Raw genomic sequence first — 27883 nt, 5'->3', positions numbered from 1 at the left:
TGAACCATCCTTGCATATAAAGAGCTTTGCAAAAATATATAATAGGTCATACTAGATTAGGACAATGTGAGGGTGAGGATTGAGAATCTTGGGCAAACTATTGATTTAACTGTTGCTTTAACTATTGCTTTGTGTTTCTCCAATGTAAAAAAGCCATTGAGATGAGCGAGAAAAGCTAAGGGATCTCTCTCTCTCTCCAGGTGTCTGAGTGAGAGCGATGCATCTGAGATGGAGCGAGGGTTAAGAGTTGTATTTTGACAGATGACCCACGACAACTCTGCGTGTTTGATATATGTTTGCGTGTAAATGTCAGTAGCCTTGAGAAGTCTCCACACCCACTCAGTCACTTAGCCCGAGGCCCGTCGACTGAGCTGACACACACTCCGTACACGCGTGTGTGAGTGTGAGTGTGAGGGAAGATAAGCTTTAAGCTCTCTGCGTGTGGCTAAGTATACGTGTCAACATCGTTTTATACGAACATGCTAGTGTGACGTGTGCCCTTATTGAGGGCGTACGTGTTTAGACTGTCTAATTCTCATCACAAAAGCCTCTTGTCTTTTTTTTTATAGTGTTTCCACAACTTTAGGAAATAAGAAATTAAATGCCAAAATCAATCGCCTCCACTAGGAACTTGATGCTGACCGCCACATTTAGACAGGACAACTGGTCTAAAGTCATCACTGTCTTCTTATTCATGACCTTCCCAAGACGACTGATAGATCCGTGTCACCACACTTCACTTCTGACACACTGACGAGTTAATATGCATGCAAATGGACACCAGAGAGAGGGATAGAAGGAGGGAGAGAGAAAATATGGGGCATGAAAGAAAGAGAAATAGGTAAAAAGACAGCAACTCAGAGGCTTAAGAGTTGGTTGAGAAGTGGAGTGATACAAATGGTGAAATACTGATATGTACCTTATATAATGTATTAAAATAAAATAGAAAACAGTTCTTTTAAATTTCACTATATTACTGTTTATCTGTATTTTTGATCAAACAAATGCTGTTTTGGAGAGCATAAGAGACTAATTAAAAAAAGAAAGAAATAAATAAATCATAATTATTCCAAACTTTTGACTATTAGTATGTGTATTAAATATGTACAATACTGATATTTTACACAAATTAAAAATATATCAAAATAGAGTTATTTTTCTATAGATCGATATATCAAAATATCGTTTTTTTTTTTTGCTTAAGGCAGCGCTGTATTGATCTTCCTTTTATATATATATATATATATATATATATATATATATACATACAGATACATCTCAAAAAAATTATATCGTTAAAAAGTTCATTTTTTCTTGTAACTTGTTTCAAAAAGTGAACTCAGTTTTTTGTTTAAATTTTTATGATTAGAGCTTACAGCGATTTAGATTTTTTCATGAGAAAGTCAAAAATCAGTGTCTCAAAATATTAGAATATTTACATTTGAGTTTCAATTAATGACCATCCCTACAGTATAATTTGCGAGTATCTCTTGTTCTTTGAAACCCCAATAATGGGGAAGACTACTGACTTGGCAATGATCCAGAAGACGAGCACTGACGCCCTCCACAAAGAGGGAAAGACACAGAGGGTCATTACTGAAAGGTGTGGATGTTTACAGAGTGCTGTATCAAAGCATATTAAATGTAAAGTTGACTGGAAGGAATAATTTGGGTAGCAAAAGGTGCACAAGCAACAGGGATGCCACAAGGAGTGGACTGAAGCTGGAGTCAGTGCATCAAGAGTCACCACGCTCAGACGTCTTCAGGAAAAGGGCTACCAAGCCACTTCTGAACCAGAGACAACGTCAGAAGCGTCTTACCTGGGCTGTGGAGGGAAAATAACTGGACTGTTGCTCAGTGGTCCAAAGTCCTCTTTTCAGATGAAAGTAAATTTTGCATTTCATTTAGAAATCAAGGTCCCAGAGTCTGGAGGAAGAGTGGAGAGGCACAGAATCCATGTTGCTTGAAGTCCAGTGTGAAGTTTCCACAGTCAGTGATGATTTGGGCTGCCATGTCATCTGCTGGTGTTGGTCCACTGTGTTTTCTGAAGTCCACAGTCAATGCAGCCATCTACCAGGAAATTTTAGAGCACTTCATGCTTCCTTCTGCTGACAAGCTTTATGGGGATGCTGATTTCATTTTCCAGCAGGACTTGGCACCTGCCCACACTGCCAAAGGTACCAAAAGCTGGTTCAATGATCATGGTGTTACTGTGCTTGATTGGCCAGCAAACTCGCCTGACCTGAACCACATAGAGAATCTATGGGCTATTGTCAAGAGGAAGATGAGCGACACCAGACCCAACAATGCAGATGACCTGAAGGCGGCTATCAAAGCAACCTAGGCTTCCATTACACCTGAGCAGTGCCACAGGCTGATCGCCTCCATGCCACGCCGAATTGATGCAGTAATTCATGCAAAAGGAGGCCCAACCAAGTATTGAGTGCATAGAAATGAACATACTTTTCAGAAGCCTGACATTTCTGTTTAAAATATTCTTTTTTATTGATCTTATGTAATATTCTAATTTTCTGAGACACTGAATTTTGTCTTTTCATTTATCTGTAAGCCATAACCATCAAAATTTCAAGAAATAAAGGCTTGAAATATTTCATGTGTAATGAATCTATTTAATATATGGGTTTCACTTTCTGAAATGAGTGACAAAATATATTGACCTTTTTCGTGATATTCTAATTTTTTGAGATGTACCTGTATATACAATGTAAGGAAATTCGATACAGTGCTGCCTTATAAGCAAAAAATAATAATTCTTTATTTTATAATTTATTGTTCTTCACAATTTTCTGCATTTTATTCAGCTTGAAATGCAAGTTTACAAATACAGTTTTATTCTTAGGAGAGATTTCTGGTTTTGGTCTGGTTTTTAAAACAGTTTTAAATAAATTTAAGAATAAATTTTGATAAAATATAGCTGATTCTGCTTTGGTTTATTTTGGAACTTTTTTTTTTAGTGGAGAAGAAAATTTACTATTTTGTGTCTAAAAATAAAACTTCAATATTAACTTATTGTTTATTAAACTGGTGTACAGTATAAAATCAATACAGCAGTTCAGTAAGTGTGAATCTCCATTGGAAAAATTTGATTTCTGGTCTATGGTCTGTTGTAAAGGCAGCTTTAATATAGCTACTTCACACATCTAACACACACATACCCTCAGAGCCTGCGGCGGTGTGTTTGACACAGTAGACTAACACAGGACCAAACGGTCAGTAGTGAATCTTGTGTTGAATGACCTTTCGTGGACTCTCACACTGAGCAGGTTACAGTATAAATCTATCACCGTAATTACAGGAATATTCCAGTGAGAGTTCACAGGTGTAATGGCTGCTTCTCTCATAATTATTGTCTAATTACTCAACACACACATTATATCACTCATTGTCAGCCAAACTCTCTGTCTCTCTCTATGGCTGTTGCTCTCTCTCATTCCCTGGAATGCAAAATAAATAAATAAATCCATTAAAAAATGTATTTTTGAATAATAAAATTCAATTAAACAGAAAATGCAATATAAAAATATTATTTTTGAGGCGGAGGGGTCTTGTGTGACATTTTGTGAGATTCACCCATCTAAATACTGCAGAAGTAAGTACAAAGCAAGACTAAATGTTTGTGTGTGTACTGACTGGTGGTGCGTCCTCCATTATATTAGTGCTGTAGGGGAGGTTGGTGAAGATGGGGTCCATGTCTTGAATATCAGTGATGGTAATCGCCAAATTAGCCAGACTCGAAAGCGGACGCCGTTTATCCTGGTCCTGTTACAGAGAAAAACAAGTAGACATGTTTTATTTGGCTTTGGAATTGACTCAATAATTCCACAGTGTAGAGCTCTTCAGTGTGTATTTTCTAACCGTGGCATTAACAGTGAGCTGATAGGCGGTTGTAGTCTCATAGTCCAGCGCTCTCGTCACAGTAATGATTCCTCTGGCCCCGTCAATGGAGAAGAACGGAGAGGGAGGCTGGAAGGAGAAGAGCACACTGCCACCCACGCCCTGATCCGGGTCTGTCGCGTTCACCATGAACACAGACGTTCCCACTGGAGTGTTCTAATCACACAGAGACAGTAATGATACATGTTATTAAATATATACAATGTTGTGCTGTTCACATGAGAAAGAAAGAAAGAACTTGCATAATGAGCACTATTTAATGCTGTGGTTAAGCATATTTCAGCTGATGAGTGACAGCTCTTGTCTCAGTCATTTCACCTGTCAGTAAGTGACACACGTCTGAGATGATCAGACCCCTGCTGTCTCTGAGATATGATGCAGTCAGTCAGCACCAGAGAGAACACACAGACTAAAATGCTGGAGGAGCATTTTCAGACTTGCCTGTGTTTTAAGTCAGTATTCATACAATATCTTCATGGATGCGGTCTATAGGGGGTGAATCTGATTAAATAGGTGAAAATACAACATTTTACTCCAAAACAAAGTCAATATGTATGGCTATAAGGATACAGTATATAAATTTTTTATTTTATTTTTTACACTTGTGCGGCTTCATGCCTACGGCCGAATCACAGCTTTACCGATATACAGCCATATTGCACTGCTATGACTGTGATATTGCGTTAATACAACAGTTTGATGGCATGAGTGTGTAAATACACAAGAAATAACAACAGAGTGTCTTTAAAAGCCCTCTTTTGTGCAGAACTACTTCCTTCCACCACGGATTCAAATCTAAAGATGACAGTTCAACAGCTGAGCCCAAGCCTCCGTTACTAATTCCAAAACATCACTTTAGAGCTACTAAAGAAAGTTGAGTTGCTTCATTGAAAAGATATTGTGTTCCTTATTAAAAGCTCACTGTATCGTGTAGAGTATTATGAGAGAGATAGACTGAGCGACTGTGATTACCTGCATCTGATACAGAATTCATTCTTCGGCTCTCATATTCTGATCTCATATTCACAATAAAACATTAGTTTGAATGTCCGCTGAGAAAAGCAATATCTTTGTCATACTATCCTTTCATCTGTTAAGGGTGATTTAAGATGATAGCACTGCTCAGTGCATTTGTTGGCTGCATTTTACAAGGTGCTGTTGACAGTAAAAATAACTTCCTTGTTTACAACACTGTTTCAGTCTCTTTCAATATAAAAGTCTTTACTGCTGACTCACTCATAAATACAGTCTCTTGTAACTAATGTAACTAAGATCATCATCACAAACACACACACACACACAGTTTCCCAACATATTCTTGACATTTCATGAAACAATATAACTAAAAGTCAGATGTACACTATCTATACATATAATATATCTACACACACCTACACTAAAAAGTCTACAGTATATGGAGCAGGAAAGGCAACTTCATAAACTCTTGCAGAGAGTCATAGCTGGCGTTAAGCAGCCAACTGCATTATTTCTGCTTATATACGGCATTCTATTTACATATATTTATTTATATATGGCATTTAAATAAAGCTGAATGTCGTTGCATTACTCCCAGAATCCCTAGGCCACAAAAAAAGCAAAAGAGTTAGAAAAATTGACACTTTCTATTCCCAAATAGTAAACCAGATCCTTCCTGAGAGAAAAAAGTTGTACTTCAGCAAGCACTCCCTCTTTATCTCTTTCAATAAAACAGGAGATATCCATCCTTTGAAAAGAAAGGATTAAAAAGATTCAGATAAACTATTGGAGAGAAAGAACGCATGAGAGGTATAAAGGACAAAGATAAAAGAGAGAGAGAAAAGAGGATTAGAAAAAAGAGGAATCATAAGAAGGAATGAAGATAGATGTGGACAGTGAATTCTAACTTGCTGTCTTGCCTCGACCTGATAACGTCCTCTCACACTCTCACTGCTCAGCTGCCCTCAGCTCCTCTATGCTAAAGTTCACGCACCTTAAATCAAACCGCTTTAGGTCAACTGAGGAAACTGGAACACTTATTTTATTGTTCAGTTTAATAACTGCATTGCAATCACATTTTTACTGTGAGTCTGTGACATTTTTCATTAAAAAATGATTACATATACTGTGCTCTTTGCCCGTTCTTTGTAATTAATTGTGAAAATTACTAGCAATTTCTGAGTGTACAGCACGCTGATGACAAAACATATCTTAATATTTAGCATACCCCTATGCAAAAGAAAGTGTTGATCTGAGAAAGAATTTTGTATTCAAATATAACATTTGAGGTTAGGAAAAAGCCTAACAAGAATATAAAATAAGAAGAATGAAGGAAGAAAAAGAATGCATGAGTGGGAGAGAGAGGCATATCTAATAGTATTAAAAACCTCAAATACAGCAGGGACTCCCCAGCCTCTTTCAACTGCAGTATGTTAGAGAAGATTATTCCCAAACCAGGAAGACAGAAAGAGGGAAATGGGAGGAGAGAAAGAGGCTACTTATTATTAGCTTTCTGCTTCTTATATACATTGTGGCACATGAAAAATCAGTTTACACAAAAACACCACAGGTAAAAAGAGAGATTTAAAGAGAGATCCAGAGTGAAAGGTGAAAAGAGTGAAGCATATTTTAAGGTGAAACTTACATTAAGATCGAGGCACTGCTGTAACTCAAACTAGCAACACCAAGGTCATGGGTTTGATTCAGAGAGAATGCATTAACAGATCAAATGTATATCTTGAAAGATGCTTTGGATAAAATAATCTGCTAAATGTATACATTTAAAGGAACAGTTTTTAAAATTTGAAAAATCTGCTGAAAATTTACTCTCTTTAGCCTCTGGCCATCCAAGATGCTGATGAGTTTGTTTCATCATCAAAGCAGATTTGGAGAAATCTAGCATTACATCACTCTATCTCTGACGATCCTCTGCAGTGAATGGGTGCCGTCAGAATGAGAGTCCAAACAGTTGATAAAAATATCACAATAATCCACAAATAATCCACACCACTCCAGTCCATCAATTAATGTCTTGTGAAGCAAAAAGCGGCGTGTTTCTAATGTCTATAATCCATAATATTGCTGTGAAAAAAAAGTGAAAAAAGTAATCTAATTTGAATCAGGAGAGAAATATGCACAGGTCAAGCATCATTTGACCACACTCAAGCATTGTTAACTAGAAAAACAGTCTCAAACAGTTCTAACTGAATATGTGGGTGGATTTTGATGTGAGAGGACAGCAGCAGATGCACTTTTTCAGATTTTTATGGATTACGAACTCGTATTTTGGCCTGAAGCAATGGTTTCAATTTTTCACGCTCCTTTTCACCTCACAAGACATTAACTGATGGACTTGAGTAGAGTGGATTACTTGTGGATTACTGTAATGTTTTTATTAGCTGTTTGGACTCTCATTCTGACGGCACCCATTCACTGCAGAGGATCCAGTGGTGAGCAAGCGATGTAATGCTAAATTTCTCCAAATCTGAGAAATCTACAGATTCATCTGCATCTTTGATGGCCTGAGGGTGAGTGCATTTTCAGCACATTTTCATTTTTGAGTGAACTATTCATTCAAAGTGAGATTTAGAGTGAGATGTGGGGTAAAAGTCACATTGAGACTTGAACAACAAACACTAAAGGAAGCAGCAACACATTCCTCTCAAGATCACTGTGCAGACACACACACACACAGTTTAACTACACACTCTGTTCAACATGTTCTTAAGCTTTATAATTACTATTATCATATTTCTAAATGATCACAAGCCCCTTATCAGCTCATTAACCCATCTGAAGTCTTCCCAGAGACTCTCTGAGGAGCCAAATTAACTAAAAATGTTTAGGATCACAGGGATTCCTCCATCATCTTCAGTCTGTTCTTTTTTTCTGTCATATTCAATTCTATCCTTATCATCAAAAGTTCAGTAGCAAATGAGCATAAATTATATCCTCTACAGAGAGAGGAAAATTATTTTCAGCGCTTTTCTGAAAATGTTAAAATTATAGCAGTCTATAAGCTAGGATCTCAGGTACAACTCTATCAGATAATACAGATGTGGCCATCAAGAATGCGTGTTTTTTCCCACGGCATGCCGCAATTCCTCCCGCGGAATGCTGCTGAATCCCGTGAGCACATTGTGTATCTGTATCTGTCAATAAGACTTTGTCTTTTTATCTCAGGGTTTTCATTTACAAAAATTAATACTTATGCATTAAATTGATCAAAAGTGATGGTAAAAAAAAAATTTTATGCTAAAAAAGATTTCTATTTAAATAAATATAGTTCTTTTGAACTTTCTATATGTCAAAGGAAAAAGAAATCATGCCACATGTTTTCAACACTGATAATAATGTTTCTTAAGCAGCAAATTAGCATATTAGAATGATTTCTGAAGGATCTTCTGACACTGAAGACTGGAGGAATGATGCTGAAAATGTAGCTTTGCATCACAGGAGAAAATAACATTTAAAAAAATATGAAAAAAAAAACGTTTTAAATGTGCTATAATATTTCATAATAACTAATAAGCATAAGAGACTTGTTTAAAAAACAATATATAAATTAAGTAAATTAAAATGAAAAATAAATTACATAAATTATTTTATAAAGTATGTTAACTTTTCAACTACGCTTAGACAAATATGTAACAAATTCAGCTTAACATCTGTAAAATCAAAGACGTCGCTCTCTCAGTAATTGTTTTTGGATCACAATGAGACAGTAAAATGAAGGCAAATTCATCACTCATTTTGTGGTAAATTGTGTTTTCACAGTTAAGCGTTTAACATCTGCTGCTAAATAGAACTCGTGCAGTTTGGAGTCTAAATTTGCAGCAGATGTCCTGTCGCGCTGCACCAATCAGTGCTGACAGTATTTGCATATCCTGATGTTTTGCTTCACAATTATTAAAAGTGAAATTTGACTTAATTAATTCACACACATTTTGTGAAGTAATCTGATTAATCTAATCGGTCTATCTTAAACCTTACTATTCTCACATCAGTGTGCATCTCGTTTTATGAGCTGTGCATGAAAATCAACAAAGTTTCCTACAATTCCATTTCATGTGCATTGAAATGTTTGTGTAAACACATCTTGCATAGCACAGTACAGTATGCCACTTTCAGTAGCTCTCTTGTCAACAATTTTTGCCTGGCAAGCACAAAAGTGAAACTCTGCACTCTGTAAGGGGACAAATATTGCTCACAACATAATGCAGATGTCAGTTAAATTTACAAAATCCACACAAAAGACCATTTAGTCCAGTTTATGGTCTAAATCCAGTGGCCCTCCGAGGTCTGCACTGCGCTTCACTGACCATTAGCCTGTGCATTAAACACTCTCCATAGGGATAATTACTCTGATGCAACAGAGAGACATAAGCAAATGAAGTCATTGAGCACCCACTGTGCTACATCTCTAACTCACTGACAGCATTAAATCACTGGAGGTTGACGAGTCTCTGTCAAGGAGGTCTATAATACCTAACCAGAACGGCTGCACTGTGTACTATATAGGGACTTTTGCACCGGGCAGTAAAAGGAACTCAGTTATAGTCACCAGTGCGATCCCTCGAGAACTAAATTTGCCCCTAGGGCCATTTTAATGGCTACATTCGCACCACAAGCAGGAACTTTGAAGTTGAGAAGTGCCTGGACTTCAGTGTTAGTCCATTTATCACTGCTTTCCATGGTCGTAGGAGTTATTTCATGGAGTAGCTTAAGTATGTAAACTGTGTGTTTACACGGCTTTATAAAAGTGTCGGGTGCCTGTGTTTTTATGGCATACATTTGGCCAGTCAACTTACACTTACATCACTGGTACTTCCAATTGCGAACGCCCCGCATGTTAGCATTTTCATCTGCCATGTTTGCTCACAGGAACCACAGAAGTCACAACAAGAACACCCACCTTTATAAAAAACAAATAAATTAAAAAAATATATATAAAATAAAATAAAATAATTAGAAATGTATAAGTAATGTAAAAGTCCATGGTTCTTTTCAAAGTTCCTTTTTTGTGATATTTTAATTTTGAAGGGCCAATTAGGTATTTAAAAAAAGGCAAAACGTCTTTAATAAAATAAGCTTTTAATGTTAAAAGACAAATTTGGTGTTTAAAAATAATTTATAAAATAAATAAAAATAAAATAAATAGAAATGTATAAGTAATATATAAGTCCAATTGAAGGGACAATTAGGTATTTAAAAAAGACAAAACTTAAATAAATAATAAAACTTAAATAAAAATAAAATAAAATCATATTTTAAAGTTAAAAACAATTTTGGGTTTAAAATCATTGATAAAATAAAATAAAAAATATTGTAAAATTTTCAAAAGTTCCATTCTTTGAGATATTTTCATTTTGAAAGGCCAATTAGGTATTTTAAAAATGGCAAAACATAATTAATAGAAGCAATTAAGTTTTTCATGCTTAAACAAGAACTAGGTAGTCGCTCATGCCATAGAAAATCACCAATCCTCTCTGAAAATAGCAGACATGCTAACAGACTTTATCAGACATTGTTGTTGCAAATCATTTTATGCCTGAATTTCTGAACAATCCACTCGAACAAGTTAATCATACTCTCTTGCTCGCCGACTTTCTGTTAAACACTATAAAGACCTTTGTGGTTAGCCAGCTGTTGTTATACATTTAATACAACAGAAAAGTATTTTAGCCGCTTAGTGTGGCTCTCAGCGTGTCCTGTCTTTAGTTCTTTCCTGTCTAGATTTGGCAAGTGATTAAAGTTACACTGTGAAATACATATGAAAGCTGGCCTTTTCAGAGTTGAGAGTGAGCGGGGGCGTGAATACCGGTTTGGAAGAAAGTTAAAGTTTAGCCAGGTTGAGCAGGAGTGGATGGCTGAGAGCAGCTGGCACGCTGAAGGTTTTCATTGATTGGGAGGGTTAATAGAGACATTGTGTGATAGAGGAGGTGAGGAAGGGGTCCACGGTGAGTGAGGCTGGCTCCAGCCGTAAAGGGCTAATTTACAGGGCTGACGCGGCGCGGTGGCAGGATCACGCAGTGCGCTAGCCTAAAGCCGTAAAACCCCTGCAGGGTACAAGCAGAGCCGGCCGACCGCTGCCAACAATACCGCACTGATTACAGCTACGCCCGCTAAAAGACCAGACTCCAACGCCCACTCTACGCCAGATACAGGCCTCATGATTATACCTCTCTTTCCCTCCGCTTTTCTCCTTCCCTCTTTTTCACGCTTAGTAATGTCACTTTCCTCATTGACTTTCACACTATAACTAATTCTCTTTTTCTCCTTCACTGGGGCAGCCAACCGTCCTGCATAATACAGAGCCATCATGTATTTTGGAATATATTTGCATGTCATATTGTCCCATGTATTAGCAAAAAAAAAAATGCTAGGAAATTAATTACAAAGAAACAGCAACACTTTGAACTAAAGCTGAAATTTGGAAGTGGAAAGACTGAAATAGTATTTTCATGTAAAACGTACTTCATTAATTTTTGAACAATTATTTTCTTACTGTGTACACTTGCAAATATCTGACATGCAAAGGACTATGAGCTTTTGGAAAAATCATTAAAATCCCTTAAAGCACTTGTTACAAAAATATTATCACAAAAGATTTCTATGTTGAATAAATGTTCTTCTCTTTAACATCAAACGGGAGATGTTTCAGACGTGCGCTCCAACTTAATTTCAGCGGCAGGTGTGAGTCAAACGAGTACGGAAATGGTACTCTTCTATTGCATGCACAAATGTGCCTGTATCATTTTTTGTACTCGATTGACAGCACTAATTAAAATACAAACATGTTTTTTTTATTGCAATAATATTTCACAATAATTAAATGCAGCCTTGATGAGCCTTATTTAAAAAAAACATTAAAAAATCTTACTGATCCCAAACTTTTGAACAGAATACACTATATTGGCAAAAGTATTGGGTCACCCCCTTCTAATGATCATGTTTGACTACTTTAGTAATTTCTATGAGTACAAATCTTAATCTTAATCACCAAACACCAATGACTTGTATAGACATAAGGACAAAAGTGTTGGGACACCCCCTTCTTTAGAACAGAAAAAGGCACTAACAAAACTGTGGCAACAAAGATGGAAAATAATTCATGTATTTAAAAATTGTATGTCCATCTCTGTTGCAACAGTTTTGGACGTGTCTAAAATGACAGTACCCTTATGTACAAGTCATTGGTGTTTGGTGATGAGTTTTTGGCTCAAGGTCTGCATTTAAAGTCACACCAGAGCTGTTCAGCTGGGATCAGGACTTGGCTTTCTGCAGACCAGTCAAGTTCTTCCACACTGACTCAATCAATCATGTCTTTTTGAACCGTGCCTTATACACAGAGGCACTGTCATATTAGAATAGAAAAGGGTCCTGTCCAAACTGTTGCTATAAAATTAGAAGCACACAATTACCTAGAATATCATTATATGCTTTAACATTCAAGTTTTCCTCTGCTGAATCCGGCATCCCCATCACTCGCACTCTTTAGCTATCGCTGCTCAGCGGTGTGAGTTTCACTGCAAAGTCTGTCAAGAGTTTAAAGAGAAATGACAGAGAGACAGACAGTAGTTTGCCCTTCAAAAGACCTGATGAGGAATGGGAAGATACTTTATCAAATTATGCAAATTATAATGCAACTATATATGTTTTAATTTGACGCCTACATCAGCCAGGGAAATTATGCAAGTGATTACATTATCCTCCTCTTTGTTCAAAATCTGTTCATTTTGTATTATGAAAATAACACAATGAAATAAACATCTGTGGAATTTCATCCTGACAGCAACAACTATAAGCTGGCAAATGGTGATGATATAAGACCATTTTAATGCATCCAACTGGCTCTTTTTCACCGCAAACACACACAAATTCATCCCCCTCTATTTCTCCCTGAAAAATGGAATCATTTACCAAACTCTATACTTGTATTTCTCATCAGTATCTTTCTTGCGTCCTGCGCTCCACCGTCATCCATCAGAGAGAGATACCTCATATATCAGTGCTGAAATGAGCTAATCAATTATTTAGCACCTTATCCAACCTGAACACAAGCACAACGCCCTTCACACCAACAGTACAGTCGCACAGACGTGTGTGTGTGGGTGGATGGGTGTGTGTTTTAATGGCCAATGAGCCAAAAAATTACAGATTAAGTTAAAAATGATCCTTACTACAGTGGTAACACTTCACAATAAGGTTAAATGAGTTAATTTTAGGTAATTCATTGGGTATTATGAACTAACAATGATCAATAATCTTACAGCATTTATTCAAGTTAATGTAATTAGTTAATGTAATGTATATATATACACTCACCTAAAGGATTATTAGGAACACCTGTTCAATTTCTCATTAATGCAATTATCTAATCAACCAATCACATGGCAGTTGCTTCAATGCATTTAGGGGTGTGGTCCTGTTCAAGACAATCTCCTGAACTCCAAACTGAATGTCAGAATGGGAAAGAAAGGTGATTTAAGCAGTTTTGAGCGTGGCATGGTTGTTGGTGCCAGACGGGTTACTGGGATTTTCACGCACAACCATTTCTAGGGTTTACAAAGAATGGTGTGAAAAGGGAAAAACATCCAGTATGCGGCAGTCCTGTGGGCGAAAATGCCTTGTTGATGCTAGAGGTCAGAGGAGAATGGGCCGACTGATTCAAGCTGATAGAAGAGCAACTTTGACTGAAATAACCACTCGTTACAACCGAGGTATGCAGCAAAGCATTTGTGAAGCCACAACACGCACAACCTTGAGGCGGATGGGCTACAACAGCAGAAGACCCCACCGGGTACCACTCATCTCCACTACAAATAGGAAAAAGAGGCTACAATTTGCACGAGCTCACCAAAATTGGACGGTTGAAGACTGGAAAAATGTTGCCTGGTCTGATGAGTCTCGATTTCTGTTGAGACATTCAGATGGTAGAGTCAGAATTTGGCGTAAACAGAATGAGAACATGGATCCATCATGCCTTGTTACCACTGTGCAGGCTGGTGGTGGTGGTGTAATGGTGTGGGGGATGTTTTCTTGGCACACTTTAGGCCCCTTAGTGCCAATTGGGCATCGTTTAAATGCCACGGCCTACCTGAGCATTGTTTCTGACCATGTCCATCCCTTTATGACCACCATGTACCCATCCTCTGATGACTACTTCCAGCAGGATAATGCACCATGTCACAAAGCTCGAATCATTTCAAATTGGTTTCTTGAACATGACAAGTCACCAGATATCAACCCAATAGAGCATCTTTGGGATGTGGTGGAACGGGAGCTTCGTGCCCTGGATGTGCATCCCACAAATCTCCATCAACTGCAAGATGCTATCCTATCAATATGGGCCAACATTTCTAAAGAATGCTTTCAGCACCTTGTTGAATCAATGCCACGTAGAATTAAGGCAGTTCTGAAGGCGAAAGGAGGTCAAACACAGTATTAGTATGGTGTTCCTAATAATCCTTTAGGTGAGTGTATATATATATATATATATCAATTAAAATCTATATATTATGTAATAATATAATAAATATAATATTAATTAATTTTAATAATTGTATGTATTATAGTTGTAATAACAATTAAACAGTAATTGTGTGTATGTTCATGTAGCACATGTAGTAATGAATTATAATAATTAAATATATTACAAATATAGTAATTATTTAAGTAAAGTAGTAGGCCTATTATATGTTATAATTATAGTTATAACTATTATAATAAATTACATAATATAACTTATTTATTTTTACAATAATATTATTATAAAATATTATTACAATTTATTTTATTATATTATTACAATATATACAATTTATAACATTTTATATTATGATAATTAAAGGGACAGTTCACCCAAAAATGAAAATTCTGTCATTAATTACTCACCCTCATGTCGTTCCAAACCCGTAAGACCTTCGTTCGTTTTAGGAACACAAATTAAGAATTTTTTTATGAAATCCAAGAGCTTTATGACCCTGCATATACAGCAACACAACTGTAATGTTCCCAGGTCCAGAACGAAGGAGATCGGTTAAATAGTCCATGTGACATCAGGGGTTCAACCGTAATTTTACAAAGCTACAAAAATACGTTTGTACGCAAAGAAAATAAAAATAATGACTTTATTCAACAATTCTTCTCCTCCTCATCCCGTCTGCTGTGATGCGCCGTCATTGTGGAAAGAGGATTCCGATGCACGCACTAGCTTCTGCTTCATGTAAACAACTCATGAGCATGCTCATAAACAATTTCTTAATTTGTGTTCTGAAGATAAACGATGGTCTTATGGGATTGGAATGTCATGAGAGTGAGTAATTGGGTGAACTTACTTTAATAAATTTATTAAATTAACATTAAACATAGAATTAATAAATGCTGTAAAAAAAATAGTGTCTGATGGACTGCAGCTCTGTGGCACTCACTTATGTGATATACGTAGTGTCACAGGGCTGTAGTCCATCAGACACTCATTTTAATTGAAGTGTTCAACAGAGATGTTATAACAACTGCTATTCATCTCATCTTCAGGCACCTGGAAAATAAAGAGTCTTACGTCAGAATGTTGTTTATTGTTTTTAGTTCAGGGTTCCTTCATTCTCTAGACCCTTATTATCAAGTGTCTTCTCTTGAACTGACCACATCAGTCCTGTTCTTCCTAAACAACAAGTCTCAGGCCCTCAAAAATCCAGACCAGAAATTTGCATCCCACCATAAGTAGCACTGATGTGGATCCTGCTGACCTACGACTGCATTGGCAAATACAGGAACAATCATATCATTAAGTTTCACTGACTCATCAACCCAGTGTGTGGACAACAATCCCTTAACATCAGCAAAACAAGGGAGTTGATTATCGACTACAGACAACACAAAGCAGCTCGCACTCCTACGCATCAGCAGTTAGACTGTAGAAACATCACTCAGATTCACACGGAGCTCAAACACATTGAAAAAACACACGCTCTCTTCTTGAAAAGGAAGGCACAACAACATTTGCACTTCCTAATGAAACAAACTGCAAGAGTCTGTGGGGACATGCAGTACACTGTATATACAGATATGTAAATTGTCAGTAAAACCTGTGTTGGAAAAGTATAGAGAGGGTGTGAGAAAGAAGACAGGACACAAATATTACAGTGGTATTCACATTCTCATTCACATTGCATCTAAATTGCCCAAGATCTGATTTTCAATTTTCTTGTTCGTACTCTCATATTTCATTTTCCTCCTGTTTTTTTTTTTTTTGTTTTTTTTTTTTTGTCCTCATCCACTTTCCTGAACATGATGAGAATGGAGCAGAAAGAGAAAGTGAGAGAGTGAAAGATGAGTAATGAAGCAGAAGAACAGCTCTTCTCCTCTTCTACCGGATGGAAATGGCTCCTAATGGGAGGGGCTGCACATCTCCATCCTCCTTTATTCCTATCACTCTATCCTGAATCTACCAATCAAAATTTACACTGAAAGGGCATACAATGGTGTGCCACAATCCATAGGCACCTCGACGAAGCTCCACCCACAATTAGTGATGTCGAACACAAGAATTTGTATCACTGCTGGAGACACTACTTTAAAACAAGGGTTTATATACAGTATAAAAAATTACTGCAGGAACAAATTTATTAAAGCAGGATAAGTGAATTTTCCATTACCAAAAAGGACAATAGATTATTATAAAAATATGATCTATATGATTAACATGTAAGTCTTCTGAAATCATACTAATACAAATAAGATCCTTTTTATATTTTATGGAACAAAACATCCACATTTGTTACAAGATGAGGGAAGAAAATGAGATTCTACCATGTAAAAACTGCTCTAGGTATAATATAATTTATTATATTTATAATTTATTATAATTATTTTAAATACATTAAATAAATGACTCATTTAAAATATATATAATGAATTTAATTAGTTTTATTTAATTTATTTCAAATTATTTAATTATAAGAATTTATGATTATTTAATAAATGTAATACCTAACTTATAATGCATACATAGCCAACATCCAACACACACAGTCTGATGTTTAGGTACATGAGCTGAGCTTGTAACACACAAATGCAGTGGCATATACCAGCTTAAAGAGCAACCCATGTAAATAGAGTATATCTCAATCTGTAGAGGTGTGTATGAAGAAATATACACTATCTAACCTGCTCACACGCCACACACACAGCTCACAGCTGACTGGTCACCAAAGGTCTGTGCTGTGTATTTAAGAAGAAAGATCATCAAGAAAGAGCCTGGAAGGCCGAGAGACACCGAGAGAGAAAAAAAAGCAAGAGTGAGAGAGAGAACAAAATGCACAAAGAGATAAACTGATGGTTTTTGGGTACCTCATGGCGAGAGCACAAGGACGCCACAAAGAAAATCCTCCATCTCCCATTCCTCTGCCTCAATCATTCAAACCCTTTCATTCTCTCATTCATCCTATTTTTTGTGTCTCAGCGGGAGCGAGCCAGGGTCAGACGCACGCATGGGACGAACACACCGCAGAAATGTTATGGGAAAGACAGGGAAAGGATGATAATGAAAATTTTGTCATGATTTACTCACCCTCACCCTTCAGTTTCTTTCTTCCAAGAAAAAAAGCTGACTTTTTAGCAGAATGTCTCAGCTCTTTTCCATACAGCGAAAACAGACACTGTCAAGCTCCAAAAAGAGCACCATAACGCTACATTAAAATGGTTTATATGATTTGTGACATACATCTCAAATCGTCCGATAGGTTTTTGTGAAGAACTGACTATATTTATACACTGTAGCTTTCAGATTTCATTCATGTTTCAGCATATTCAAATTTTGATTGAATAATTGATATCAAAACTGGTGCAATGTGTCTTCACATGTCAAGTTATGAGTAGTCTACATGAAGTACCTTTATAAGACTTTTTGTGGAGTTTGACAACTGTATTTTTTCATTGTGTGCATGAGGCAAATACGTAAAATAGAATGAAAATTCATGAAGAAAGCATGCAAAATAATAATAATAAAAAAATAATCTGGTTTTGGAAGGAAGAATAAATAATGACAATTCTTATTTTGGGCTGAAAAAAGTCAAACAGTCTGATAAAACAGCTTTGAAAGCATCAACCGTCAGAAATACAAAATTACCACATAAACACTGTTTCCCCATTTGGTGTGTCTCATATCTCTTGGTCTCATTTCTCAGCCTCTATCCATTTCGTTCAGGTGAATAGTGTTTTTAATAGAATTAAATGCAAATGGGCAGAGAGCTGATTATCATACAAAAGGTGCATTGCACAAAGAGACACGGCATTCCAGCTTCATTTATTTCTTTGATACTGTTGCATTTGTTCAAAATAAAACACTGCAATTATCAATGTGTGTGTGTGTGTATGTGCAAATTGTGCATGCATGTTTATTTGATTCTATAATCACTAATTTGATCAGCGTGTACATGCACAGTTGGTGAGAGACTGGTGTGTGTGTGAGAAAACATTTGTTTACTGCATTATAAAACAGTCCTTTCAAACACTCACATCAGCGGAGGGCAGCAGAGGAAGAGGAGTGTTTATCTGTTATGGCTGCTCTTTGGGGTGACGTCTATTTCCTGTCTATTAGACGAGGGTCCTGTCGGAGGAGCTGTATTATCAGCGGCTGATTAAATTCACTGTGGTGGAGACCCAGTGTGGCCATGGAGAAAATCACTAATTATAGGGCCAGTCTTCACTTTTCACTGCTGCTTTTACCCTTGATAATAAACCACTTTGGATTTTATTGCTGTGAACAATAAAAAAATGGTAGCATCGTAATGTTTACTCTATGCTGTTACAAAGTTATCAGCGCAACGAATTTGTCCGTGTTTTTGTGACCTCATATTTTCAATTTGACAGCAAACTAAAGCTTTCAATATGTCATTTTCAGTCAGGGATGAAAAATCCATATTTACCGAAACAAAAGGCACATTCACTTGCGCCTCAAGAGAGAACGTTTGAGCAAAAAGCTTAGAAGGAAAAAAAAATCATGTACAGTTTCTAAATAGAAATGAGATAAAATGGAGAGCAAACTGAAAGTTTAAAAAAGTGTCAAAGTCTCAGACTGTGCTCAAATCTGAATGATATTTCCAAGTCTGAAATCAAGTCAAAACTTTCAGTAAGAATTTCAATATTTTTTAATAAATTCATCAAATAGGTATTACAGTTGTATGCTCTTTCTGAATGTCAACAACTGTCTCATCTATTTAAATGAGGAATATCTAATATAGAATATCTAATATAGCAACCAAAAGAGCAATAAAAAGAGGAGCTAAAAACAGTGTCAAATGAGAAATTGATTGATATAAAGATGAAACAGGGTATGAGAAATGATCACCACAAATAATCAAGTGCAAGAAGTATACATCAGGATCACACGATATTGTACATCAAATATATTTCACAGAATATAAACATACTTAACAAATACACATACTCACACATCGATATTCCCACTTCAAATGCACAACCAAACATCTACATGCAAGCTCATGCACACACACACACACACCAAACACTGACACACACACCCAGCTTGACACATCAAACAGTTGATTATAACTGCGGTGAGAACAGATAGATACTAATACTCTCATATTATCTAGCATTATGATTATATAGAGCTGAGGACAGGTGTGTGTGTGTGTGTGTGTGTGTGTGTGTGTGTGTGTGTGTGTGTGTGTGTGTGTGTGTGTGTGTGTGTGTGTGTGTGTGTGTGTGTGTGTGTGTGTGTGTGTGTGTGTGTGTGTGTGTTTGTGTGTGTGGAGCCCAGCGGCCGTTTGCAATCACTCCATGTAGCTTTGCAGCAGATAGAGGCACTCTGTGAATTTTTAACATACAAGATTTATGAGTGGAACAAAAACAAACAAAGACTCATTTAATATTCAAGCTAAAGTAAATGCAACCTTAACTCATTTATAAAGACAATTCAAGGCATGAGAGAGCGATAAAAGAGATGAAGCGAGAGAGAACAAGACAACTTGTAGTGAAGATGGGGTATAATGACTGGGAATGAGAATAAAACCAGGCTGTTTCCACCAACAACTTCTCCGTTTGATTCTGTTGTTTTTGTGTAAATCATTAAGTGATCAAGTAAATTTACTCAAAACTAATGGACGGACGACGGACGACGGACGACGGACGACGGACGACAGACGACAGACGACAGACAGACAGACAGACAGACAGATAGATGACCATCATTTACTCAGTTTCTGTCAATAATGACTTCATATAATAATGATACTCTGTATTTCAACAAAACTATGATATGAGTTTTAACACTTTTTTGGCAATTTTCGTACTTCCTCAAAGTTTGCCAGCTCTTGTTTCCGGTATGTTTTGTTGTTTGCTTGAAAAATGTCTCAATCAAGTTTTGATTGACATGACGAGTCATAATTCTGAGTGATTAAACTAGAAAATGTTAGCATTTACAAACACAGAAACTAATATTCACTAAATGAATATAACTATCACAAACCACATAGTCGACATATATCATAGTAAAAAATCAGAATGAATTATACAATCTACAATCAATACCAGAAAAAGAGCATCTAAAAATTAAGTTTGCCATCTGAGTATTGATTTTACAAAGAGTGAGAAACCAATTATTAAAATGTCAAATCATATTTTGTGCAATGCTGTATAATTCCTGAGCATTAATCTGAACCAAACCTCACCATCAATAATGAGCTTTAAAAATCCACTGCAGTCCATAATTCGCTATCGTTCTTTATTAATATTTTTATTCAGCGAGGATACATTATATTGATCAAAATTACAAAAAAAATCATTAATTAATCATTAAATAAATGCTGATATGAAAAGTGATGACACTAATAAATTCATCATGGTTTCCACAAACCTATAAACTAGCACAACTGTTTTCAACACTGATAATAATAATACATTTTTCATGAGCATCTAATAAGCATATCAGAATGATTTCTGAAGGATCATGTGACACTGAAGACTGGAGGAATGATGCTGAAAAATCAGCTTTGATCCCAGGAATAAATTACATTTTAAATCTTGTTAAAAAATTTTTTTACTGTATTTCTGATCAAATGAACGCAGTCTTGGTGCATCAGACTTCTTTCAAAAACCTTAAAGATCTTAACCAAAACCAAACTTTTGTACAGTGGCGTATCTGTTCAAAACAGCATGAATACTTCTATATATTAAACATTACAACATACTATTTTTGGAATTTCGCTTTAAAGTCTTTTCCTGCACAATGAATCAGACTCTTGAAAGCAAACTGCTTCCCACATAAATGAGCAGCCTGTGATTACGGCATAATTCTGCGCTGACTAACCTACATTTCACGTGTGCTACAGGAATGAATGTGAATGCGTGATTCTGTGGTTTGGTTGATTCAAGCAGTACAGGCATGGAAGACTCTTTCTATCTCTCTCTGGTATGACAGGTGAGATTAGACTCCAAAAACTGCAAACACAAATCAAAGGTGCTCTTCATGCTCAAGCAGATATAGGACATAGAGAGAGGGAGAGAGCGTTTGATGGACAGGACGCAGGCGTTGTTAGTATTAGCCACTGAAGTGTAAATGATGTGTGCTAAACTGCAGCGAGATGAGTCTGCATCTGTGATATCTCACTAAATAGCCATCAAAACACACAAACATAGACAGAAACACACATACAGCATCATAAATGCACACAAGCCTCACAAATACCGTTAAAACACTTAAAAACGATGTTGGTGGAATTTTAGATATCATATATGGATTCCAACATGAATCTTGAGCTTATTCATGCTGTCTTCTGAGATCATTTTGGCCAAACTCAGAAAATATGTTCACATATACAGCAATTTGCAGCGACAAAGCAACCAAAATACATTAATTTTCAGTGAGAGATGGCATTTTAAGGCCACAAAGATCAAAGAGGCCACTGTTTTCACTACTTACTGTATCACTTGCATTGGTTTGGTTCCCATCTATGTTGTTCAATTTGACTCCCAGTATCCATTATATATTCAAAAGTTTGGGCTCAATGGTCCCCCCTGACTTTGACAGTACAGAAAAATACTACGGAAGTCAATGGAGAGCATCAAATGTCTGATTACACACATTCTTCAAAATATATTCCTTAGTGTTCAGAGAAAGAAAGGTTTGGAGCAATCTGAGGTTTAATAAATTATGGCAATTTTTGGTTAAACTATCATTTGACCACAAATGTTTAAAAATTAGAATGATTAGAATATATCAGAATGATTTCTGAACAATCATGTGACACTGAAGACTGGAGTAATGATTGAAAATTAATTACATTTTAAAATATATTCAAATAGAAAACAGTTATTTTAAATTGTAATAATATTTCACAATATTACTGTTTTTTTCTGCATTTTCATTAAATAAATACAGCCTTGGGGAGCATAAGAGACTCCAAAACACAAAAAAATATTAATAATCTCAAACTTTCGAACAATAGTGCATCATTCCAAGAGGACTTTTGAAATCCAGATATGAGGAAATTTGGCATTTCTACAATAAAATAAGTAATATTGATCTCTTGTCATTTCTACAATAAAAAAAAAGAAATAAAATATGTAATATCGATCTCTCTTGAATCCCAATTACTGCCCCAGGGTTGCCAAACCTGATCTATTGTATAAATGCTAAATAGTTGAGTGCAGGTCTTTCTGTCTTCCTTCCCCGTTCTCTTATTCACTAGGGATGCAGGGAAAATGCTCTCTCTTCCGTGTGTTTGTGTGTGTGTGTGTGTGTGTGTGCTTGTGTTCGTAATAGATTTCAGTGAGAGTGACAGGAATAAAGCCTCCAGTTTACCGCTCCAGCAGTGAATTCTGTAATGACTGGCTGGGGAGAGCAATTCCCTTCCCTAAACATCCGCTGCTTTACATTTGGCAGGCAGTTTTCAAACAGATCAAGAGGCCATATCATCACTGTCCACCACAAATTTCCCGCAGCTCCATTTTTCTTTGAACGTAAATTGAAAGCTGGCACACTCGCTCTTTGTCTTCTGGATGTTTGGCAGGTTTGGGAGTGAAAATAGTCAGTTTGGAAATATCATATTCTTTGTTCTGACAGGGCTGAGCTCACCTTTCAAAATATGTATTAATACCATACGCTGCCCCTCAAAACAGTTATTAAGCTTGCCACTGTATGGCATGCAGCACTGGCCTCTATCATTACTAACAACCTTTGATTACATCTTGTTATATTCATAATGTTCATAAATTCTCCCTGTTCCTCTTATTCAGTGATCCAAGCCCTAGTGAGTGGCCTAGATATACAGCAGTTTTGGACATTATACAAAATTATACCTGATAAAAAATGGTCAGAATGGTAACTAAATCATACTCCTTTGTACACTGTTAAAGGTTCTATAAAGAACCTTTAACATCTATGTAAGATTTCCAACCTGAAAAGGTTCTTTATAGAGTAAAAAGTTTCTTTAGATGATTAAAATGTTCTCACACTGTTCTCTTTAAGAACTACTCACTGAAAACTTCTTTAGGGAACCAAAAATGGTTCTTCTATGGCATCCACCTTTATTTTTAAATGTGTATGACACCACATTTTCAAAATCTAAGGCTGACTTGTACAGTACACTACATGTAATAATTGCAGATTAATAACAGAATGCATTGCCTTCAAGTCCTTCTGGGAAGTTTCTGTGTACAAGCTCGGAAGCCGTAACACGATGTGAAAAATAGGATAAAATAGAGAAAATGATTTTATCATTGTTGTGTTGCCATGTGTTACTCTATATTAACACCACACAAAAACATACCGACATGCTGCTCACCGCCACAGAGGATCTCAACTCTCTGAAGTCAAACTGCAAATGCAAATGTGTTTGCGTGCTTCTGCACATGAACAAGTGCCAGTAAGTTGAAATTTGTGTGAACTAAAGCCAAAAATCAGCCAGTCAATCTAATATCAGTGATTCCACTAGAAACACTCACAACAACATACGTCGTTCATACAAATCTTTCAGTGTCATGCATGAAACTTTGAATAAAAGCTCTGCTAAATGTATCAAATATAGGCCAAAACCAAAAACTCACTATTTGCAATGTACAGTATATGCAAAGAGAAATCATTCTGTCTTACATAGTACAAGGTGCCCATCCTAACAATAACACTGCCACTTGCACAGAGAAATGCCCTGCATTTACATAAATGTGAATACATTTTCAATGAAGAGACACACAGACACACATGCAGCACTTGGGATGATGATAAACTCTCAGGCACCTGCTCACTCTCACATGCAGAGCGTGATGTGTTCAGTCTATGACACACAGCAGCCTATTAATGAGCGTTATTCATCATATTTCATATTATATTACACTCATAGCAAATCGATTTCTTGCAGGATCAGGTCACTCTTCACTCTTCAAATAAATATGTTTCTTCTAAAATATGCAGTTTTAATACTATCAAAACATTTAATAGCCATCAAACATATTTTAATTTGATAAAAATAACGGCGTGTCTATTTACACTAAGTGCAAATAGCCCGCCTTGTTGGCAAAGGCTATTTACACTAACTCCTCCCACCAACGTGTGCTAGGGATGGTCAAGACTGAAAAAAAGACGCTTGTTCAGCATCAGTTTCAGTGGCTTAGATGTAAGGCATGTGCTTTTTGATGTGATCGACCCGAGTTCGAACCCTCCTTTTGCCAAACTTTTTTCTCCCTTTTCAAATCTCATATCGCATCGGAAAGGCATTTATTTTCAATAAAAATTGAGGATATAATCAAAAAGTTGAAAATAAAAGTATCGGGTAGGGTTAGGGTAGGTGTAGGGAGGCCTTTATTGTCCCAATAAGGTGGCATCCATTTAATAATTTGAATTAAAACTATAATTTACACTCAATACGCTATTACTGCGTACTGTTTTATAATGTACTACAATACTGAGGTGCAGATAAATGCCTCTATTTGCAATAAGTAGTATAAATAGCAGAAAATATTGCTATTTTAACATAGTGTAAATAGAATCTATAGCTATTTTCACTTAGTTTAAATAACATATAGTTAAAAAATGCTGCTATTTTCACTAAGTGTAAATAGAATCTAATTGCTATTTACACTTAGTGCAAATAGCCGCTGCCTAAAAATAAATGCTGACATTAAATGCTTGCTGATTATATATTTGAATCCATCTTTTTAGTGTTTTTAAAAGAAGTCTTTTATGCTTACAAAGGCTGAATTAATTTGATCAAAAATACAGCAAAAACAGTAATATTGTAGCAAATAACTGTTTACGTTATTCTTTAGAAATCATTCTAATACATTGCTTTGATGCTCAAGAAACGTTTCTTATCAGTGTTGAAAACAGCTGCATGCTCAATATTTTTGTGGAAACTAATACATTTTTTTCAGGATTACTTGATAAATAGATAGTTTAAATGAGCAGTATTTATTTGAAATAGAAATAAATATCTTTACTGCTCACTTCTGATCAATGTAATCCATCTTTGCTGAATAAATGTCTTTAAAATTAAAATTGTATAAATTCTTTTTAAGAAGCTATAGTGTATATGCACATAAATTTAATTCAACAAACTGAATAGGATTGCAAGCCATTCTTAACTCAGATCTCAATAGCATACAACCAATGTTTTTCCTCATCACATTTATATCAGACTCGCACACAATATAATTCTCTTGCTGTAGTGCTGTAGATTCAGCAGCTGTGGAGTGCCATCGTAGAATAACAGTGCAGTAAACACTGACACACACAACTGCATGCTTACATACACACACACACACGGCTGTAAATTTAAGCAGCTTTATAACTGTCAGATGCAATGCTGTTCACCTGCTTTCCTTCCATAAGAAACCTCCCACAGTAACTGCCCAACAAATTACACTGCCAATTACAAGCCCATTCACACACAGTTCTTTCCTGCAGCCTGCTATGATACTCAACCTATTCACAAATCATTCTAGAAATGTTCTACATGAATACATATGTTAATTTCATTGATGTTCTTGAAAGATTTCTTCTTAAAGCAACTTTAAAAAGGTAGTATCGTACATTTTTGCTTCTTGTTTTCTGATTGGCTCAAAAAAAAAGATACAAAAACAATTGCTTAAAACACCTTAATACAGAAATTAAAGGTGTTATCGTCTTTAACCTTTCCTGAAAAAAGATTAAACACTTTTCATTTGAGTGTTTACAGCTCTTCCTACCATCTTACACTATTCCTCACCTCCCACTCTGAGCAGTGATGTCAGGTTAATCCCTGATTGGTGGAATACAGTTTGAGTGACAGATTGATGGAGTGATGCCACAGTGTGTTTCCACATGCCAACAGAGGTCAACAGAGGTAATGAGGCCATCAAAATACAGAGAGACTTAAACAGGAAAAGGTGGTTGGGGTGAGAATATATATCTATATATATAGTGTGTGTGTGTGTGTGTGTGTGTGTGTGTGTGTGTGTATATATATATACATACATGTGTGTGTGTGTGTGTGTGTGTGTGTGTACATACTGTACATTTCCTGCTTATTATTCACCTCAGAGAAAATGACTGACCTGTCCGACCCATCTCTTTTGGACATGGCTTAAAGTTTAAGTAATTTTCTGATATGTATGTTTGTGTGTTTAAATCTGATCCAGAGATTACATTATTTGGATATTCTATTTGTCTTTTGGATCATAATGATTATGGTTAAATTTGCTGCATGGTGTTTATTTATGCTGAATAAATTAAATTGCTACTTTTTCTGTAAGACACTAATGAAAATCACCATGTTGAATAATGTGAATTACAAATAAACTAAATACATTTTAAAATATGTACAAATCATGTTGTACAGTGTGTATTTATACTGATTAAATAAAAAAACCAATCTGTAAATATATAAATGAAAATGACCATTTAAAATAATGTGAATTACAAATAAGTGCACTGCATATATATATATTATTTATTTATTTATTTTTTATGAACCTAAAATAAGCTTCATATTCATTACTTTGTGGTGAAATATGACCTGGACACAAGTTGCAATTTACAAGATGATTCAGTGATCTTAAAAGGTAAGAGAGACTCAACACTGAACAATCCAAATCTCTTTGAGTTTTCCACAGGACTGATGAAGAGCGAGAATTATGGGTAAGTTGCCAAACATGCGGGTCCTCCTCGGTCCTCCTAACTGCAAACAGCTTAATCATCAAGCCTCAGTAAACAACATCAGCTAAATACAGCTCTCTCGCTCACACTCGCTCACTCTCACCCTACTTTTATTTACTAAGAATGACAGATTGAAAAGAGAAAAAAAAGAACTGTGGCTTTGAAGATTTGCTGTGGGGAGGAGTGTGGGATGTATATAGACACACAATATAAACATCAGCTGAGGTGTGTGTGTGTGTGTGTGTGTGTGTGCTGCGAAGAGAGAGAGAGATGTCTACTTTACTCTACCAAATTACCTCATGTCAGGGATTAGAAGGGGACGGGCCAGACGGATGATGGGAAAAGGAGAAAGGGATAAGAGTGCTGATAGACAGAGCAGAGCAGGAGAGTGAGAGAAGGGGGGAGTCTGTTGATTTGAGTTGGGGGTGATGAATATGAGAAAACGAAAGAGATATATAGAAATAAAGAATGTTCCAAAATATTCTCTGCATTCCAAACATATTTGGAATTCAAACATAAGACATCATGTCCTATGTTAAGGAATAAGGAATAAGTCCTATCATAAGACATCATGAACTCATTCAAATCATTGATGTACAGTAAAAATTCATACATTAAAACAACAAAATTAAATATTTATTGTGAAATATATAAAATGTTTTAAAATAAAAAATAATAAATATTTATAATTAATACTGAAATAACCTGAAATAAAACAACTTCAAAATTAAATAACATAAAAATTTAATAAAATGCCTCACCCAACTGCAAACAGGATATTACAGTATAGAGAAGATAAATCACATTATAGAAGTAAAATAGGATGTGAATGCC

The 27883-nt window shown here is 35.9% G+C and overlaps 1 protein-coding gene across 1 annotated transcript in view; it reads right to left on the bottom strand.

The window, feature by feature from the left end:
- The window catches only part of cdh23 (cadherin-related 23), a gene marked incomplete at its 5' end in the record, with an annotated part of 216819 nt that overhangs the window by 146431 nt on the left and 42505 nt on the right, over positions 1-27883 (bottom strand). The window contains 2 exons of the mRNA XM_079440403.1: positions 3652-3780; positions 3877-4071. Coding sequence (XP_079296529.1) covers positions 3652-3780; positions 3877-4071 — 324 coding nt within the window. The remainder of the gene's footprint in view (positions 1-3651; positions 3781-3876; positions 4072-27883) is intronic.

Source organism: Barbus barbus (genome assembly GCF_936440315.1).
Source record: "Barbus barbus genome assembly, chromosome: 18".
NCBI lineage: Eukaryota > Metazoa > Chordata > Actinopteri > Cypriniformes > Cyprinidae > Barbus > Barbus barbus.
The sequence above is the reverse complement of the archived record's forward strand: the minus strand, read 5'-3'. Positions and strand labels throughout refer to the sequence as shown.